Raw genomic sequence first — 21077 nt, 5'->3', positions numbered from 1 at the left:
CCTAGATGTTACAGGGCTTTGGCACAGGGCCGAAAAGGGGCCACAATTTACAGGGGGGCCAATTATACGTCCAACATCCTTGCATTACTAGTTTTTTTTCCGTAAGACTACTGGCAGGACAGAGGCCAATCAGATTTCAGCTGGGACTAGTGCCCCCTGGCCCCACCCCTGGATCTGCTCAAGCTTTGACGTGTTTAATTGGAGCCGTGGTCGTCTTTGTCTTATACTCACTAAGCTGCATTTTATCCAAGTAACAAGAAGAGGGAAGTACAAAACTGTGGGGTCTGGCTGCATTTGTGCTGCCATCTGCCCTATTGCTATGCCGGAGGAATTGAGCCCCGTCTCTGAGACCATCCTTTTCATCTTCAGTCATCCACACTCCTTTGTTCTGCACTCATCTAAGTTTCCCTTACACCTAATGCATAACAACAACGGTGGGATCAAAGAGGTGCATCACTGATAATCTACTACTCCACCTGGCACCTGTAAAAATGTGCTTCCCCCCATGAGATGCTGCAGATCTGACCCGCCCGTCTTTCTGTTGTGTTTTTCAGGAGATTAGAAACATGCACAACGAGCAGCTGATGGGCATCAGACGAGAGGAGGAGATGGAGATGTCGGACGACGATATGGAGGACATGCCTGACAGCAAAGACTCTGAGGACTCTGGTATGTAAACGCATTCTCAGTTCAAGACTTCCTGTCAAAACGACAGGACGACTGATCAACATCTCCAGAGGATGAACAGAGAGGTGTTTCAGAACCAAGGGAGACAGCTGCGTTTTGCTGAAATGTCAGAATCGGACGACCGTCTCCCAGCTTCGCATAAATTAAGTAAAAATATTTGAAGTGTATCAAGATGTGTACACCAAACACCCTTTTACCGGGTTGACGTTGAGAGTAGCTGCTGAACGACATCCACCCAAGTCCACCCCTGTGAGTGCACACAACAACTCATTAGTGTGTGTGTGTTTGAGTGTGAGTCTGTCCACACCTGCCAGCTGCCGTCTAATTTCAGACTGGGGTCCCACTAAAGTGCCATAAACTTGTGTTTTCCCCTCAGAGGACCCTCTTTGTGTTTGCTGAAGCAACAAAAACTAACAGTGCCGCTAACTTCTCAATCCCCACTATAATAAGTCTGGAGTAGTCACCACGGCAACATGCTACAACCGTCACCACCGCGCGTGACGTTATCGCTCATCTTGTGTTATTTGCCGTCTCTCCGTGTTGTTTTGCGTTTGTCATGTACTTTTTCTTCTCTCCTGTTAATCACTGTGATCTCTGCCATTTGCTAATTTGACAGCTCCTCTAATCAGCATGCAAATGTATGTAAATACAGTCCTGAGCTCCTGAAAGCCGCAGCTCTAAATAGCAAACTTGCTATTTAACTATCAGTCATTGGCATTGCTGTCCAAGACCTGTCATCTCACTGGATGCCGCAGCATTGGCTGAGGTGACGGGTGTTAATGTGACACTTCTGGTAAATGTGTTAACAAGCCGACAGTTACACCCCTTTATTCACTAACCTTTAAGCGAAGGGGCATGTTTACACATCAACCTGCGCGGCTGAACACACCTGCGTTATGACTTCAGCCTCTCGGAAAGTCAATCGATGTTCTGCGTACGACTCTTACAGAATAGAAAGCAAAAGAAACTGCTCATATGCGTGAATGTATACCTAAAGGTTTGGGTGAGTGTGTCTGCGTGTGTGTGTGTGTGCGCTCGTGCGTGCGGATACCTGCAGGTCGATACCGCGCCTGTTATGTAACAGGAGGGGAATTGCTCAGAATCTGGCCAAGCGGTTGACATCTCCTCACACCGAGCTGATGAGGCTCTCAGATCAATACTCTCCTCACCTCGAACCTTCATTTTGCCGCGAGAAAAGTACACGCAAACGTGGCGCGGACGCACACACACTCACCCAGCAAGAGTTCATTAACACTGCCAATGCTCCTCCATGATAGACTGCAGGCAGCACTCATGAACACCCACACGAAACCTAACCAGACACGCTTTCATGCACATTCACACACACACACACACACACACACACACACACACACACACACACACACTCGCATAGACTGGCACAAGATGGGGCTTATCTCCCAAGTCCAGTCGGTGTATTGCACTTTCCCTAAGAGCTTTCCCTCGAGGTCCACAGGGGGAGAGCCGAGCTGATAACACTGGACGTCTCTTGAGCTGAGCAGGTCTCATATAATAATAACTCCCACTGTCTCCTCTCTCTGCTTAATAGGTCAGGTCAAAATGAGCAGTAAAGAGCTCTCGGACCAAACTCTCTGGGATTATCACCGCTTTCAGTGGTCTGTGTTAATATACTGGAGGTGTTTTATTATCTGAGGTGGGAGTATTCAAATGACAATTTCCTGGTAGCGTGACAACATCGCACCTTGAGAATTATTTTTTGTTTGGTAGGAGAGTTAGAAATTTGGCAGATTGTGGGAGGCTATAAATAATACAATACCCTTGACATGAAGCCACTGTTTCTAAGTAGAAAAGGGTCAAATCAGAGTAGCAGCAAATTCAGAGCATTGGTTACCGAAAATAATTTCATTTCAACAGTTTTGTGTGCAGCTTTCACCCAATCACATCCTACTACTTTGCTAATTTAGACAGACAAGATCTTTGCCTGAAATACTCTGTCCCAGAGGAAACAGCTGAGATATTTTTATCAGCGGATATCTATCAAGAGAAATTTTTTGGCCTTTTTGTGTTTCAAAACACCTGAAAATGAGCATGAGGTAAAAATGAGCTCCACCATTTTGCCGTTACAGTTTGAATTTGAATGAATAATGCTCACCCCCTCATGATCCTCTGCAATATTACTGTGCTGAAACTCAAATGAACGAGGAGTAATTCACTCAGGACTGCAAATATCACAGTGAAACTGAATTTTTACTTTGGGGAAAAAAGTTATATTTTCACAGAAGAGCCAGGTCGGGGAGAACATTGGAAAAGAGGATCAAAGCTCACATTGTGATACTGAGATCTAGGCGGGGAATAATTTGTTGTGAAATATGTAAAACTAACAACTGAACTGACAGTGATGTAAACCCTGTTTGTAAAGACCTGATATTAAAGGGATTGTTCACCCAAAAATGTTAATTCACTCGTTATCTACTCACTACTGTGCCGATGGAGGGGCGGGTGAAGTGTTTCAGGGGTAAACAGCGTTGCAGCCAAATCCAAAACAATTGAACTAATTGGTATCCTCCTAGTTACTGCTGCAGTAACTGCAGCTATCACCAGTTATCGCGAGAACTGCGGTGAACTATCCCTTTAACTTATGTCTAATTAGAGGTGGACAGCAGTAAGACCACACTCTGAGGTGGTCTGGGAACGTGAAGGACCACCTAATCAGCTGACATCCTCTGACCCACTACAGTTTCTCAGTGTCCATATGTTGAATTATTTGTGGCCACCACCACGATAAACACTGATCAACACATAATAATTTCCCTTTTTTGTCAAATGGAGGAAATCTTTTTTCATGGTACATGTACATGCTCGTCATTGATTCATTTTGGATGTTGATACCAGGTCTGAATAGGACAGATAAAGTAGGAGCATATTATATTCTGTTCTTTACCTATATGTTTCTAGGTGTATCCCAAGCAGAAGCCTTAAAGGAGGAGAACGACTCGCTGCGCTGCCAGCTGGACGCCTACAGGAACGAGGTGGAGCTGCTCAAACAGGAGCAGGGCAAGAACCAACCGATGAGGAGCGAGGAGGACACCACGCACTCACAGCAACTCAGCTTCCTCCAGCAGGCTCTGCAAGGCATGCAGAAGGTAGAGCTTATATATTACACAAGCATAGAGATACTCTTCTTCAGTCTTTCATCCTCCAGTTAGTTTAATCTCCTATTCATTTCTGTGAGGCACCAGGTTTCTTTAAGAACAGGGCTGCTCAGATTAACCCATTGAATTTACCCGTGCACAATGAAAACCTCAGCTGTCATTTATTCATGAGACCCACCCAGCACTTTAAAAGAAAACTAAGAGCTATCTGGGAGCAGGCGTGAAAAGTACAGCTGTCTGGAACAGCTGTTAGACTTTTATGAAGAGCTACTAAAAAATAATATTTTCAGATTCACTGTGGTTATTGGAAGGCTTATTCGCTGTTGGAATGGGTTTTACTTGAGATCGGAGGCTTGTGTGTTTCAAACTGTGCATAGATACTTCTTGGAACTAGCCCAAGGTTATTAAAACTATTTCAGCCCATTTATTCAAAGAAAGAGAATGAAAACTATTGAATTTTTGGTCGTGTTTTGAAAGTGTGCCTTGAATTTCCTACAATACACGTTTGCTTCTCAATGCTGTCTGAGAATGTTTTCAGTCTTCTCTTTTCAAATTAAACCCATCTCAGCGGTTGGTATAACTAACTGTGATTGGGTTTATTGACAACAACAGAGATAGAACAACAAAGTTCTGCTCCTAGTTCAATTGTTGTCTCTTGTGTTTTCACAGTCCAACAGCTTTTACACGTTCAATGTGGGGTATTAAGAAGTAAATAGGAACAAAAACACTAGAATACAGTTCAATGGCATAGTAAATGTGAATGTACCCTAAGTTGATCGGGCCAAATATAACGAGCAATGCAATAAATCCTACTTTCATCGTGATTTTAATATTCTTGGAGTTTAATCTTTAGATTTTTGTTAGTTGTATCCACTGACATGTACATTTTAATGCATTTTGAGGCTACAGCTGTCGCCATCTTAACAGTCACCGTGGCTGAAGGTCTTATTCTGCTCTGCAGTCGTACAGACGGCACCTCTGTTACTTCTGTTAGCATCTCCTCTTTGAACAGAACCACTCTTTGGAATCCAGATGTCTGCTGCAGAAGCCTGTGCCATAACTCCGAAGCTAGACTCACTCACTTGTCCAATAAAATACAGTTGATTCTCTGGGTTTAGTTACAAAGGAGACGCCGTATCATCACATAACATCAATAGAGGATGGTAGCGATGAGACGTCATTTGGTCCATGAATCTATTTCTTCCAAGAAAGTCAAATCATCCGTGTCTCTCACCTCTGAACAAGAGATATCTTGGGCAGTGTAAGAAACAGTTTTACTAATCAGCAGCTACAGTTTGTTATTCCAAAGTTGTTGAATGAGACTTTGCATCTAAACTTGTCCATTTGTCAAGTCCATTTATATTTCATCAGTTCTCATTCTCAAAAGTTGCTTCTTATTCAGTTGTGTAAATATGTTTTTTTTTTGTCATAGTTTTCATTAATGAAATTAACACGCTGCCTGCAGACATATCTTCCCAGTTTATATCTCCCATGCTGTGTTTATGAAAAGATTAGGTGAAGGGATTAAATGAACTGGAAGACAAGGAAATTGGAAACCTCTTCTTGGCAGGGTCCGTGTGTCGTATCACGCAGTCACACAGATTGCAATGAAATCCTATCAGCGTACTTACAACTTGTTTTCCTCTTTTGTGAAATAAAGTGAATGTAATAAACAAAAAAATAACTAGTCTAGCGGTGCAGGTAAGAACTCCCAGCTGTAAAAACGCCCCTGCGACTCTCAAGGCCTCTTCTTTTTTTCCATTGAAATTAACGCAGCAGGAGGTGAATCTTTTCATCTGTGTTTAGCAGATAAACTTCACAGGACAAATTATCTATCAAAGCTTTCTCAACGCCAGCTCTCACATCACCCAAAGCAAGAATAAAACGCAAATGAGTGTTAATTCTCTTGTGATATTTTACCTTTACACAGTATGTAATTTTCCAAAAGATGGGTTAACCCTCCCCATGGACACATTCTGTACATGATGAAAAAAATTATAAAAGTGTCTTATCTTGACACTTCACTCCAGTGTCAAATTGTTTTTTATGTGCAGGGATTACATGCTAAATATTAATAAGACAAAAGACTGATTGGTCTTCGTCTTTCAAAGCAGTTTGTGTACGAGGTCGGCGTCGTCACGGTTACTTGGTTCACTGTAACATTAGTGGCTCACTGTTTTTCCATCTTTTGCAGCAACTGTTGAAAATGAGAGACGAATTAAAACAGCGGGAGGTCGAGCTGGAGAAGAGCATGGAGGACAAGCAGCAGCTGAAGAGCCAAGTGCAGACGCTGAAGGACGGTTTGGAGAACCTGCAGAACACACACCTAATGCAGGTGGGTTCCACACAAAACACACCTCGGTCTGCTGGGTTGCCTGAGAAGAGTCGAACGTGTTTTGCTTCATAAGAATGTTTTTTTACTGGGTTGCTTTGTTTGTTTGAGAGTGAAAACTTTGTAATTTGCACTTTAATAAGAAATAAATTAGTTCAAGATGAGTTTCAGGGAAGACGCTGTAGAAATGAATTGTCAGTGAAGAAAGAGATTGCTGTAGTATGTGGTTTTTGTTTGAGAAAATGACTCAATAATTTGAACAGTTTTAGAACTTTGCTCATCAGTTATCACAAAAGTAGCTGTTTTCATCCGTCTAACTTCTCTTACTAACTTCTGAGGTGTTTGTGTGAGGTAGTTTTTCAGTGTCCAGAAACATTTAAGGACAGTTTACAGTTTCACCCATTTCAATATATCGAGATATATATCGTGTATCGCGATATAGCCTAAAAATATTGCCTTATTTGTTTTAGGCCATATCGCCCATCCCTATGCTGACCTGTTAGTTAGTGGACGACCCGCTCTACCTCTTGATCCACAGTTGCAGTCTTACGTCATCTTCAATCTCCTGTTTTTTTTTCATCCAATCCTCTGAGCAGCTCGTTCTCACTGCATCCTCATTTAAAAAAGAAATAAGATATCCATTCATTTCCTGAGTAGAAACAGATTGAACATAAAGATGACCACAGTTGTTTCCTCATTTATCTGAAACAGAGATTTTATGTTACTCTCACTCCTGAACAGTTTGTCCTTTGGGCCTCGTCTGCGCCGGCATCACACAAAGCGGTCATTTTGTTTGGATTGACAGAGAGGCAGAAACTAAGCGATCATATCGATCTCACCATGCACACAGAGTAATAATGTGATCACCAGATGGGGAGATATTACTTGTAGACTGGTGTCGTCTCCGAGCCGTTAAAGGCCACATCGTCTGTTGGAGCCACTCCCTCTACATTATTCTTTCATCACTACATCACATTTGTTGTTTGATTGAATGTGTTGCTCCCACCGACGCGTGTTTTTCCCCCCAACAAACTTCCATCTAATATTGATTAGTGTTGTGCCGCACGGTTACAAGGGTACACAGCTAAATTCAGTGCAGAACAATCTTATTAAACAGCTTCAAGTGTAATTTTTCTCCGTTTGACACGTTGTGTTTACTAATGTTTCAGGTGTTGTCCCTTATTCCCAGAATCCGAGCACTAATGTTTGTTAATGTTCCCTCTGGCTCGGTGTAATGAGAGGAAGGACTGTCATCAAAATGAGCCTCAGGTTCAATCACCTATTAAATTGGATAATAACACAAACAAGAGGCTCTGGATACAGGTGGGAAGCTGCTGCGCGTCTCTCTGCTCGGAGACGTACAAGCCGACTACAGACGTCGTGTAACGCAGACGGGAATTTGTCATTTGTTCACTTTGGAGATTTCTCCACGCCATCAGTTCTCCTTCACTGGTCCAATCAGTGTCCCTGCTGTCGCCAAGCTGTCACCACACATTACCACATCGACTCAGTGCAGGTCATTGGAGCCATTAACCTTTTTATTACCATTATGTTCGCAACAAACGCCTTTATCATTATTTCCGTGTATATTTCAGTGCTGCCACTAGCAATTGTTTTTCATTTTTGATTGATCTAGCGATTATGTCTCTAATTAAAGGGGCATGCAAGTGATTTAGTTCTGCATTTCTGTAAAGAGTTTCACAAAACAAATTGGTGCAGCTGAGATATCCAGACTTTTATTCCCTTACAGCGTTGTTATTTTACCCTTCCTGCTTCGTGGATGTGTCTTTTTGAGTCTATACCACAGTGTGTAATGCAGGATCACACAGTAAACATTACACTTATAGAGTCACAACTCAAACGGAAATGATGACATCAGGGAATCATCCTTTAGAGCCACAGAAGACATCATATAATAATAATTAGTCTAAAAGGTGTGTTTTGAGGCAGGATTTGAAGATGGACAGAAAGTGAAAGTGGTTAAAGGGTCTCAGAGACGAGGGGCTGCACAGGTGAAGGTTCTAGACCCCATAGATGATAAGCGGATAGGAGGAGGAGGAGTGCAGAGGATGGAAGAGGAAGATTGTTTGAATAGGTGTGTAGGTAAAAAGGAGGTCTGAGAGGTACGGCGGTGCCTTAAAGTTAAGAAGGAGAATCTTGAATTCAATATGATGTTTTACGGTGTAGTTATTGGAGGACAGGAGTGATGTAATATATAACAAGCTGCAGGCGTCAGTATGATTTAACCAAACTGCTTCACAACAGTATATCGAACTCTCTGCCTCCCCGACCTAGGTGTTACTTTCTCAAAGTGGCCGGCCAACATTCATGCCCACGTAGCGCAGGAACTGGCCTGGTGTGGAGAAGTGTGACATTAGGAATATTTGACCTTTTCACATCTGCTCCAATTTTCCACTCAGTTACTCTTTGTGTGTACAGCGCAAAATGTTAACCTCACTAACAAGAGGCTTTTCACCTTTGATTGTGGCCGGTCAGAAATACTTTTGCTTTCAGACCCAGTCGGACGACATCTCATTTGCACAAGTTAGTTTCGAACTTTTGTTGGAACGTGGGATGAAATGAAATATGCAAACTGTAGTGGTCTTTTTTGAATTCGAAATTTACAGTCTGAAAAGCAAGGCTGTGTAACTTGTGCTAAGCAGCAGCCTCTTCAGGCACAAGTGGTAATTATGGGAACATTCAATTCTGTTGGGCTCTGAGTCTGAGCGAGTGGAGGGTGCTCAGAGCAGAAAACCCTGAGAAGCTTAGAGCTCATGTACAGAAAAACAAAGCCTCAAACGCTCAGGCAACAAACACAAAATCATCATCTCAGCACAAACCAGCGATGATGCTGTCCACACATGACAAGTCAGGATTCAGCTAATCTGACCGAGCAACAACAGCAAAGACGTTAGGAGCTAGTTTTATCCACCTCTGCCATGTTGGCTGCACTGAGACTAGTGAGCAAAACACTTTCTTGGCTAACTGAAAACCGGTAGTTGGCGACGTATGAGATGAGCTTGTACCCGCTCAACCCAAGTTACATCAGTGAAATGATTTTGAAGTTTTTCATTTTAAGTTTAATGCTTTAAACGCCACAGAAACAACTAAAGTAGTTTTTCAGCTTGACTAATTGCTGCCATTTGGTCGATTTGCCGTATATATCCCTCCATTGAAATCACGTTTTTGTTTACAGCTTATAAACACCGGCGTCGTCAAGGGCTCTCAAATCTCATTTTCTCTCCAACTTGTGTTCTTAGTGAGCATCGTCTACATGCACCTCTTACTTTCAGTTTTGAATATGTCCACATGGGCTCATTTCATCTGATCATTTTGCTAGGCAGCTGGCAAAGATCTGAAAAATGTCTGACACTGACATTTTGCGTTCTCACATGCAGCCTCTCAGGAAAATGAACTTCAGTGCAAGTCTGACAGCAGCTTAGTGAGGACTAATAAGCACTCACTTGTTCAAGTGTAAAAGTGGTAGATTGAGGATCAATCATTTGGTCTAATTACAGTTTAGCTCTATATATTATCTCTTCAGAGTCCAAGGTCACGTCTTCAGACAAGTTAATTTTGGTCAGAAAAACCACAGGTACTTAAGTGATGACTGTAAAACAAGGAGAGGCAGAAAATTGTCTGTTGATGAATTTGCTGTTGATTCAGTTATTTTTTCCGCAAATACATTTCCAATACGTCAGAATCCACAAAGTCGTCCATTGTTACAGATTTAATAGCCGAATCTTTTGCCTCAAGAAGAGTTGATAACATCCATATGGAAGCTCCGTGTCTTATTTGTTCAAATTCAGCACGTTTCTGGTCATTATTCTAAGAATAAACAACACTCGTGTTTGTCTGTGTTTGCACACCACGCTCTGCACAGTTTGCTCACCCCCCCCCCCCCCCCCCCCCCCAAATCTGTCTACATCAGCTCTGAGCTTGTTTCTCACTGGCTTATCCCTCATGTGTTTCTAATGTGCCGCAGCTGGAGATGGCGAAGCAGGACGACAGAGGCGCGGAGGAGAGTGCTAATCAAACCAGTGTAAGTGATATTGTTTGTGTCCTACTCCTCTCCTCTTCTTCCTCCTCTTCCTCTTCATCCTCTCCTGACTTTCCTCACTAACCTCCTCCAGAGACTTGACAGATCATAACAAGGCCGGGCCAGTTCACCGCAAGTACATTTGTCACCGAATAAATCACCCGGACACGACTGGGCTCGGAAATAAAGGAGTCATAAAGTCAGAATGGCTTGCATATGTTTGCACGCCCACAAACTGACACACACTCGCAGGGTGTTATTGATAGATTAAAAACAGGAAAAAGGCCACCAGGCATCCCACACCATCAGTGGAAATGGTGCACACAACACAAAGTAGGACAACAAACGGACAAAAAGTCCTCTGTCATTCCCCTGGCTTTATTCTGCCACCTGTCAGAGATCTGAGACACACAGCTTGGTCATGTGCCTTCCAAGTCTCTTCTGTTTGTTTGTCTCACACTCGTCTCTACACACTCTGTGTGTGTGTGTGTGTGTGTGTGTGTGTGTGTGTGTGTGTGTGTGTGTGTGTGTGTGTGTGTGTGTGTGTGTGTGTGTGTGTGTGTGTGTGTGTGTGTGTGTGTGTGTGTGTGTGTGTGTGCGCGCTGTACATTTCAATCCTCTATCAGAATTATAGCTGCTGGCTGAATCTTCCCCCTCGCCTCATTATCCTCATCCTCATTGTCTCGCCGCACTGATGTGTTGGCGGTGAAACTTTCTGATCATTCCACTTATTTGTGTGTGATTGTCTTTTTATTGCGAGCTATGCATCAGCTTTAAATATAAGCTTGTTTACTTCACGTCAGCCCCAGTCAAACCGTGGCTGCTTGCAGATTCACTTAAAGTAACTCACTGTCTGTTTGGATGTGTCTGTGGATGCGTAGGAAGCGACTGCATCGACGGTGGTGTCGTGCAGTCAGGAGAAGGAAGGTCCGACGGAGAGGAATCCACCGAGTCCTGTCCACTCGGAGAGGGAAGCACTGCTCGTGGGTACGTTCACACAACTCTGGATTATTGCACTGTCAATACCACTTCAACGTGAACTATATTTTCTGTGTTTTTACCTGTGAAATTCCCAACTGTCATAGAAAGTACATGAAAACAAAACGATGGATTTCCTTGGTATTCTGTGCAGTGTGGTTTGTAGGAGCTGCAGGTTTTGGGAGTATGCTCCACAAAAGAACAAAATGAAAGGAAATGAAATACATTTTTAAGTGCCAGTTTGCCTCAAACGAACAACATGGTGCAACCAGTCATCTGAACAGATCAAAAGGCCAAAGTGTTTCTACCTGTTCCAAATGGCCGGACTGTGATCGGACCAATTCACTCATCTTTATCCAGGGATTGTTTTTTGATATCTGTGTAGTCAGTGCAGAGATTGCAGTTAGTTGTACAAATGAGGATAACTGCTCACACACGTGCACTAACATGAAACAGCTACCAAAACAGATAAGGTCAGATCCCAACAAACACAGAACGACTTCCACGATATCTTTACATAAAACATAGTTATTGGCTCCATTTTTGTATCTATTAAATCCTGTGTATATATCACATTTAAAAGGGAATCTCATCTACCAATGTTGAGAATGAGCTGCACATTTAAAAGTCACAGAGGAGTAATAAACTTAGGATTTCCATCAGATTCAGGAACATTTTATTATCACACTCGATAAAAAACGAAGAGGAGTCTATAGTTTGTTGTCTTCTGAAAGTTTTTAGTGTATAATTTTTTATTAGTAAAATATTTGATTATAATGAAGCTCTAATGCTCTAAAACTCACATAAACCGAGAGAGACTGTCCAGGTTCACAACAACAGGAAAACATTAAAGCGAGGGGCGGAGCTTTGGTAGAGCCGGCAGGAGGCAGGACTGCGGAAATCACACGTTTCTGTTCACAGCTCATCGACACCAGCGTCGGCACTTTTTACCAAAAGCTCCTGAGTCTCATTGACATCTTTTTCGGCATCTTGTACCTGTTCTACTTTTCCATCCTGATATATTTGTGTTGTTTTAGTTTCCCCCTGTTTCAAGTTTGTCGTGTGTTAGAAACATCAACACGCACACTCGCTCATCGTGAATTTTCCTGCTGTGTTCTCACATGTGCTCAGTCTGACATTTTACTAGGGGACTGGCAGGAAACGTTCTGGAAAATGTCAAAAACATGTCTGGAGTTCAGTGCATGTCTGTAAGCGGGTCATTGGTTCTTTAAGGCAGAACAGTACAGATAGGAAAATCACTGCAGTGGTTGAATTCATGCAAATAAATCAACTTGGTGTCATATGTGGACTCCAGGTGAGCTCATAGTCTGTGTTCACGTGCGGACTGACCTCTCGCAGGTGGCAAATGTGACGTCTTGGGGTATTTTTCTCTTAAACGTCTCCAGTGGTCGTCGTATTCTTGCTTTTGGTGTTTGAGCCAATGGGAGGCTTGGTGCTTGTAACACTGTGTGTGTTTGTTTCAGCTGTCGGCCCCTCGACGCTCTATAGGTGGTTAGTAAGCAGAGGTGGAGGATTATCTCTCTCCTGGCCCCTTCTGCGAGCTGATAGCAGATGGTTTGTTTGAGCTGGGGGAGAGTGCAGCTTTGATGAGAGACAACCGCATCAAAGCCGTCATTAAACACTCCCTCTAATCTGGAGCCACAATATACAAGAGGCTCTTAACAGTACTGGGACTCTGGGAGAAGCCACTCGAAGATGGTGTTCCACTCAGTCAGAGGAGAAGGAGTTAGATAAAGCGGCGTTGGGAAAATCCTTTGGCCGCTTGTTAATGTCTGACAGGTGACAGGAACTGGAAGTGTGTGACTCGTCCTTGCAATAATAACTTAACATGTGTTTTCTGTGTGTTTCTTCTTCAGGGATCATATCGACGTTCCTGCACGTTCACCCGTTCGGAGCCAGCATCGAGTACATCTGTTCCTACCTGCAGCGTTTGGACACCAAGGTAACAGACTAGCTGGTCTTCAGCATCACTCTCGATTACGTGCACCCATGCAGTCACAGTGTCAGCTCCCCCCCCCCAGCCCCCCACACAGTGTTGACATATGGGCTTGTCGTATGCCAGAGTCCTCCTGTGCAGATGAGATGGAGCCCCTCGATGCAAGCAGAGCTCCTTAATGCTTTTCCAGCCCTTTCCATAAAAAAAATATTATTTTTTCAGAAGTGCTCTTTGGGTGAAGCCGAAGCACTTGCAAGGAATAGTTTGGTATTTTGCAAAGTGGTAAAGATCTTCTCATCAAGATCTTCTTGCGTTAGATCTTCTAACGCAAGAAAGAGAAGAAGAGTGTCATACACAAGAGAACTGAGAACACCCCTGTGAATTGTGACAAAATGTTACGTGTTTCCGGTAAAGAAAGAAACCTATGGAGGGAATTGATGCGGATATTGATCTTTACAGTAACCTACAGCAGTGAGTGTGCGTCACACCCTCGTGCAAAAGTTGACAGTAGCTCGCAGCTCAGCACTGTTCATTAGTGTTGCTCTCTGCTGTGGAGGACTCCTCACCACCACCTTCACTTATGACCGAGGACGCAAATGGAAACGGAGAGGATGAATCAGACAGCGTCGGTCCCTGTGCCGCAGTCTGTGACTGTCAGTAACAGGGAGGGGCTGGAAACTTCAAAGAAGCTTTGTCATCGGACGCAAAATGAGCGAACGCCCCTGATGGGAGGATGAGTCATCGAACGGAGAGAAAGGACAGGAGCTTTGATGTAAACGTACTAAGATGGTGATGTTTTTAAACCTCTGAAAATGTTTTTTTCATTTCATGGGGCATTTAAATGACTCAACCTCTGTGCCAGCTTACAGTAATTTTATCATTTTTAATTTGAGGTGTAGGTTTTTATCGTATGTATAATTTAAAACAAACCAGTGCGTTAGACATATCAAAAATTAGGGCCCCAAGAACAACCTCAACACAGAGAGCGAGTCCAAGTTAGAAAGCAGATTGTGAGACTTCCTTCAGATGCTAGGACGTCAGTGAGCTGCTGAGCATAAGCTGAAACACATTTGCAGCGGTGGTTAGGAGATAGAGAATGAGCCTTACGACCAATAACAGAAGACGCAGTAACTCCACGCAGCGATTTTCTATTCACACAACCTTGTGTAGAAAAACAGATGGTTAAGTGCTTCTGACTTGGCCCCAGTTTCATCTGTGGAAATCTGTTTCAGTGACTGATCAGACTGCATCAAGGACATTGCGTCAAGTCTACAAAGGGCGTCCAAGAAGACAACCATCGCACAAAATGTGGCACAAAACTGAAAGATTGAATTTTGCCAGAGAACATGAAAAGAAGCCTAGTAAATATTGGCAGCAAAGCCTCTTGTTACAGTCTCCGGTCAAATGAAACCAGAATAAATTTATTTGGATCAGATGGGGTTTGATATGTTTGGCGTGGACACGGCCAGAATACTACAGTTACTGCACAGGGCCTGAAACACTGAGGTGGGGGTCAGCCGACACCGAGCTGCATGAGTGCAAAGGATGCGAGGAGGTGACATTTATAGATGGCACTATGATCGCTCGTATTACCAAATCCTCAATGTCTGCCCGTGTCAAGTAGCTTTGCAGGAGAGGACTTTTCCAACACAACATTGATCCCAAGAGTTTTTAAAGAAGAAAAGAGTTAAAGCTATGATCTGACCAAACTATGTCTCCCAGACTTGAACCTATTAGAGAACCTGTGGATTGTTTTAAAGCGGAACGGAGAGCAGCAACAAAACCCCCTCCAGCAAAGGGCAGCTGAAAAGAAACATTTGTGAAGAATGACAGAACATCTCTGCTCTTTATGCCCCTGAGGATGAAGGCTGTCCTAAAATACAAACACAGTCATAGAAAGTATTTACTGATCACTAATCTGTAATGCTGCGCTCACATTTATGCATTGGAGGCTTCAACCGAGACACTGCTCATTCACTTTGAATGGTCGGACGTCATGCATTGCCAAACTGCATTGTTGTATAGTTGTATAAATCTATATTATTTCTAATTACTTAACATTTCAGTGATATTTATAAGGTCTGTACTCAGTTTATTTGTTGGTTAAACAACTTCCTTTAAAGAGACTTCACCGGGGATCGGCTCCATTCTGGCTCCAGCTCTCAGTCAGTGAAGTTACACTCTAATTAAGTTCTGACACTAATGAATCTCTTATAGCTTTTATCTCACTCCACTCCGTCTTATTAGCCGAGAGCTATGGCAACATTTAGGTAGCAGCCTTTCTTTGGCCGACTGTTGCTGGTTTTAATGACAGAAATCACTGGCAGGGTATTAATGATAAATCTGTAACGGCCCAAATGAAAAAGGTTAACGGGCTCTCTGCAGAATTGTTCGAGTGACCAGGAGTAAACGGTCTAGTCCTAAAAGTGAAGCAACTCGGCTGTGGAAAAATAATTATTTGAAACACTGGGATTGTTTTCTCCGATACCAGATTTGGATTTGATTAAATGCTATTGAGCTTTTCTTCCTCGACCTCAGCACAGCAGAGGAAACATTCACACAGAAAAATAAATACAACAGTCGCACTCACACGGTATCGTAATTATCTCTAATTATACATTTGGTAGATGATGAATCCAAAAAACCTCAAGTTAAACTTTGACGGTTTCTGACTTTTCTGGCCTGAAATGTCACGGCTATATTTGTCTGGCTGTTTCAGGCTAGTTGTGTGATTTCCCCTGATAATGGGACATATTAAAACTAGATCCCTCGTCCTGACACCTGAAGCCAAACACCAGCCTCACTCCACAGACACCCTCACTCTCTACCCTGTCTGGCAAAGTGCAGCTATTTCATCCCCATCTTTTCCGAGGAGGAATCACGAGTTTCTCAAAATGCCAACGTTCAATGTCATCTCCTAAAAGATTAATGGCCTTTTCTGGCGGACGCCCCAGACAGGAAGTCATTCAGGAAAAATGGCAGATGTCTCCGCTCGTTTTACAGTTACAGTCGCTGACCAAACAGAAGACACATTAAAATTCTGGCGTCAGACTTCAGGCTTTTCTAACTTACTCATTATGCGGGAGAATTAATTTTTTATCGGCAAAAACTTTATCTCTAGACTTCCGCGAGGTTGCCCCAAGAAATTACTGTTCTCTTTAACAACTCTTCTATGTGCTCATCAATACCCTTACTCATTCTCACAAAAAGAATAGAGGGTGACTGTCTCCTCTCATGCCTTTTAAGTGTTCTTTTCTAGTGTGTGTGTGTGTGTGTGTGTGTGTGTGTGTGTGTCTGCGTGTGTGTGTGCGTGCGTGTGCGTACGCCCCCGCTTGTCGGTCTGTGTGCGTCTGAGTTTGCCCGTGCATCTGTTCCCACGACGACTCTCCACCACACACATCAAGCAGCCCACAGAGTTTTGTCAATATCATTGGCTAGACTCCTCAACAACAAGCCACAGTCGTCTCTGCTTATCTGGTGGCTCCAAACACAGCTCCATTGTGTGTAATGATATTGAAAATATCTCCATGATGGACCTTAATGCATCCTGACATCGGCACCGAGCTTCTTGAACAGTCTACTTATCGATGCAAGTCACTGTGCCGGTTGTCGACAGCGGCACGTACAGTGGGTTTCTCCTCTTGTCACCTCAGGATTTCAATTGAGTGATGATCCTGAGCCCACACGAGTGGTGTGAGACAGATTACACCCAGTCAGGTGGCCGCTGGGCTGTCACCATGAATTTACTCACACCACCATTCTCTGATTGCAGCGTGGTGAGCGTTTTGAGTGTGAGTTAAATTCCTCAGGACCTAGTGGAGAGAGAAAGAGTAAAAGAATCTTACACATATTTTACAACAACATATTTACAGTGTATAGTTGTGTAGTAGAAATCAGGAAGGAGAGACCTCAATGAAAGGAGCAACGCCTCGTTCCCACATTGCTCTGTGTCCGTATGCAAGTCAACCAGATGTGTATTTACTCCCACGACAACCTCAGTGATCTCTGATGGGTCGGGACACGCCTCCCCTCTGTTGTTTTTCTGTCAGGAATCTGCCTCCTTGTATGTTTAAAAAATAAAAGTACTTTTATGGTGGATTTCGGTCACATCGTATTGACTTTGTTAGCATAAAAAAAAACGTATTAGCTCAAAGGCTTTTCCATTTGCTTCAGTTAGTTGACATTGATGATAATACAACTTTGTAATTATACTGTGTAATTAAATGTAAACTTGTTCAGACAGTTTTGAATTTCAATAATGTTTAAGTTAAATAAATGTGGGAGAGATTATAATTACATTCACATACATTCAATTATTTGTAGGTGTTCATAGATATATTGACAATAATGTAATCGACGAAAACAATCTGCTTTAACAGCAAATCTTAAAGCAAACTTTTTTGTCCCTATATTTCTCCAGATGCAAAACCGAACCCAAACCAAGAAACCGACAAAAATAACCTTTCTCCCATAGCTGCAGCCATTAAAGAAATGCATTTCCATGCGTTAAACACTAGAGGGCGGAGTCCATTTATGAAACAGAATTACGGACACGAAACAAAACTACACACTGACTCCGAGGCACAAATTCCAACTTTTCATTACGCTCGTATCAAACCATCATTTAAATGAATAGGTAGTTTGCAGCGTGTAGACGTTCACTTTCACTTGAGAGCATTTTAAATGATGCGTCATTTTTAACGACACACACTTATGAAGTTGAAACGCTTCACACTTTATCCGCCCTCATCTGAGTGGAGGCAACTTGTGACCAACAGGATAATCTCCACACAGGAAACGAGACATGTGAGAGTTCCATGCTTCTCTGTGCAGAGTCTTTGCAACAGGGCCGACCAGTCAACAGCTTGTTTTATTGGAGGCCATTATTTTTGATGGCTCACACTCACAGGGAGTTTACAGTAGCTGGAGTTTTAAGACCAGACATTCAGCTCAGTCCACATTAGACTCAGACCACCTGACTGCGCCAGAGGTGAATCTGAAGAAGCCTCTTGGATCAGAGGTGAAATGTATCTACAACTTAGGCCATCTGCCATCGCTTACACTTCCTTGAATACTCATGACCTGGATGACTGAGAATCTTCAGAGTGTAGATGTTAATGTTTTTCTTTGCAAGAGCAGAATAAAGCACATTTCTATTTCCTGGAAGAGAAAAAAAGCCAGAACGATCCTTCATAGTCCGGCAATAAAAGATCTGATCTCCAGATCTGATCTTTTGTCCACTTTACCAGAGCGTTGAGACGGTTCTTAATCCAAATTGTATAGGTCTCCACAGCAGCTTTTAGGAAACTAACACTGCTACTGCTCAGGCTCAGTGATAGACTGCTCTCTGTCTGACAATATTCCCCACTGGTGGGAACTTATAGTAATTAGATGATTATAATAGGGACCCAAACCAGATCCCTGGAGGACCTGACTGAATTTAAGGAGGATTTTAATTGAATGGAACAGTCCATCGGCAGTGTGCACTTTTGTCCTAAAATCAAAGATAAAAATGGTCTTAACACCTTATCTGACTGAAAAAGTTCAACTTACTCTGAAGACCAAACCCCGAGACCTCTACAGTTTGATAAGAGGGTCTCTGGTTCAGTTTATTTGTGATCAAACAAAAGCTACAACACTAATAACTCCATCTCGTTATTGGAACTGTCTGTATTGTGTATCGTGGACTGTCAATCATAATAATTATGGGGACACATTTACAGTCTCTTATTACCAGTTGCAAATTTCTCTGTGAGCTCTTATTTCCACTAGAGAACAGGAATAACATGGATGTGGGTTCGTGATGTTGAGCAGACAAATCAGTTTTAATGGTCTTGGATGTGTTTCTGTTGTGTGTTTGTGCAGATCAACCCCAGTGAGGTGGAGGCTCTTCTGTCTCGGCTGCCCTGCACCTTCAGACAGGAGCTGACGGGGGTCGGGGCCAGTCTGGAGAAACGCTGGAACTTCTGCGGCTTCCAAGGCATCAAGAGCACATAAACTCTGCCGCTGACACTTCTGGGACGAGGAGCAGACGACGAGACGCGGAGACTCTGAAGAAATGTGAAGGAAACAATACACAGCCCACAAATATCAAAGTCTGTGGACTGGTCCTGTTTGTACATGGACACATCGGACTGAGCGCTGGTCTCAGATCGGACAGGAATGTTGCGTGAGCACTTCAGGGACTCGGCGTAGGTGGAAGAGACTTATAAACACACCATTTCCATGGCGACGGGAGTGTTGACACCAAACCACGGCGACAAAGACTTTCATGAGGTTGAACTTTACGTCTCTAAGTGGAAATCATTTTTAGACCTAGCGACTCACAGGGAGTTGCAGAAGATCACAGAGTGCTACAGTAACTGGATGATTCTGTCGTCCTCACCCACATGGGCTGGGCGTTGTGCTCTGTGTGGTGTCGGCGTGGGACCGGGACCACCGGGCTAACCGGGGGGGCTCATCCGGGTCGAACTCAACACTTGAAACCTCCGAGCCCTTCGGCCGCGCCCCCTCCTCTTTACGCTGTGGCTGGTTTGTATCATAGATGAAAAATGGATATATTTCTTCATTTCCTGTAAAGGCTGTTAACAGTTGCATAGGATCATTTGTTGTAATACACTGTAAATGCTTGGATGATATTTTTGATTATAAAATAATGTTTGAATATATGAGATTGTTGGAGTTTATTTTTACAGACGAAGTCAACATGTTTTTATGAGTCTGTTGGGTTTTCAGCAGGATTCCAAAAAACTACTGGTGGGGGGGATGAGACATTGACCAGGAATTTTTAATCACTTTTTTGAACATTGCAAGATAATTTTTTCACTTCTTAACCAATTTCCCACCGAATTATTCATGAATCTTGAAGAAAAAACACTTAGTGAACAGATATTAAATTGAAGAGGACTGCTCTCTTTCTAGGTTTCTGCCCATTATTGCTCGAAGGCCGTAATTTCTATACTGATGTCAACTTTTTGGTTCCTACTCTTGCTGCATTCAAGGCCGTTTTTTAAAACCTTAAATAAGTGTATTTGTGTTTCTGAATACACAAATTAGGCATGGCTCTCAGTCTCCGGCTAAAGGCGAAGCTCAGCCACATCGCACTTAACTGGAAAACATACCTGGGGGATCATGTTAATGACGTGTAATTGGTGAGGCGGTTGGTGTGTGTGTGTGTGTCACAAACTGTCTGTGTGTGTGTGTGTGTGTGTGTGTGTGTGTGTGTGTGTGTGTGTGTGTGTGTGTGTGTGTGTGTGTGTGTGTGTTTGTGTACTGCTTGCCTGGATCCATATATCAAGAGGTTATACAACACTCTCCATTGGGGAGTTTTCTTCTCCACCTTCTCCAGATAGCGAGCTGCCAGGATTTGATGTTCCTCCCGAAAGCCCAGTCAAGCGTTGTTAATGCGCCTCCGCTGGGCTGCTCGGCGGCGAAGCTCTCTTCCCCCGTTGCTCTGGGAAACAAAGGTTTATTATTACACATGATTTGCTCTCATTGGCCTCCTCCGTCTCCTACGGGCATTGCATTTGAAATATTAGCGTTCACACACTTGTCAGCATACTCGTCCTTGTACCTGAATTAATAATATGGAATGAGTATGTTTTGCCTACAAGCTCCTAAAAGGCCTTCCTTGCGTCCGCATGAATCCATTATTAATACAGTGGTTTGAGAGGGAAGGAGGTTTCATGGATGAAAAGTAAACTATCTTTGGTGGAGTTGTTTGCATGTTAAATACAGAACAAAACCTCCAGCCCACTTAGTCGGTAGGTGCTTGTCAAGCATGATTAGGAGAAAGTGAAAGCTGCAGCTGCATTATTTTCATATGTAGTCACAGCAGAGTCAAAGCAGCACCGATGAATTCTGCCTCTTCTCTTCTTCATGGTATTTTGATGATGAGGATGTTTCTGATGGATGAGAAACTGCAAATCCTTCAGCCTTCTGCCGACTTGA

At 43.1% G+C, this 21077-nt stretch overlaps 1 protein-coding gene across 6 annotated transcripts in view; it reads left to right on the top strand.

Annotated features, from left to right (window-relative positions):
- The window catches only part of enox2 (ecto-NOX disulfide-thiol exchanger 2), a 166042-nt gene extending 146247 nt beyond the window's left edge, over positions 1-19795 (top strand). For all 6 annotated transcript variants that reach the window (XM_034598335.1, XM_034598334.1, XM_034598331.1 and 3 more), the window contains 7 exons: positions 555-669; positions 3625-3812; positions 6016-6156; positions 10139-10195; positions 11074-11179; positions 13048-13133; positions 18993-19795. In XM_034598335.1, coding sequence (XP_034454226.1) covers positions 555-669; positions 3625-3812; positions 6016-6156; positions 10139-10195; positions 11074-11179; positions 13048-13133; positions 18993-19124 — 825 coding nt within the window. In that variant the 3' untranslated portion in view covers positions 19125-19795. The remainder of the gene's footprint in view (positions 1-554; positions 670-3624; positions 3813-6015; positions 6157-10138; positions 10196-11073; positions 11180-13047; positions 13134-18992) is intronic.
- Positions 19796-21077: the final 1282 nt, after the last annotated feature.

Source organism: Hippoglossus hippoglossus, chromosome 10 (assembly GCF_009819705.1).
Source record: "Hippoglossus hippoglossus isolate fHipHip1 chromosome 10, fHipHip1.pri, whole genome shotgun sequence".
In the NCBI taxonomy this organism is placed as follows: Eukaryota; Metazoa; Chordata; class Actinopteri; order Pleuronectiformes; family Pleuronectidae; genus Hippoglossus; species Hippoglossus hippoglossus.
The sequence above is the reverse complement of the archived record's forward strand: the minus strand, read 5'-3'. Positions and strand labels throughout refer to the sequence as shown.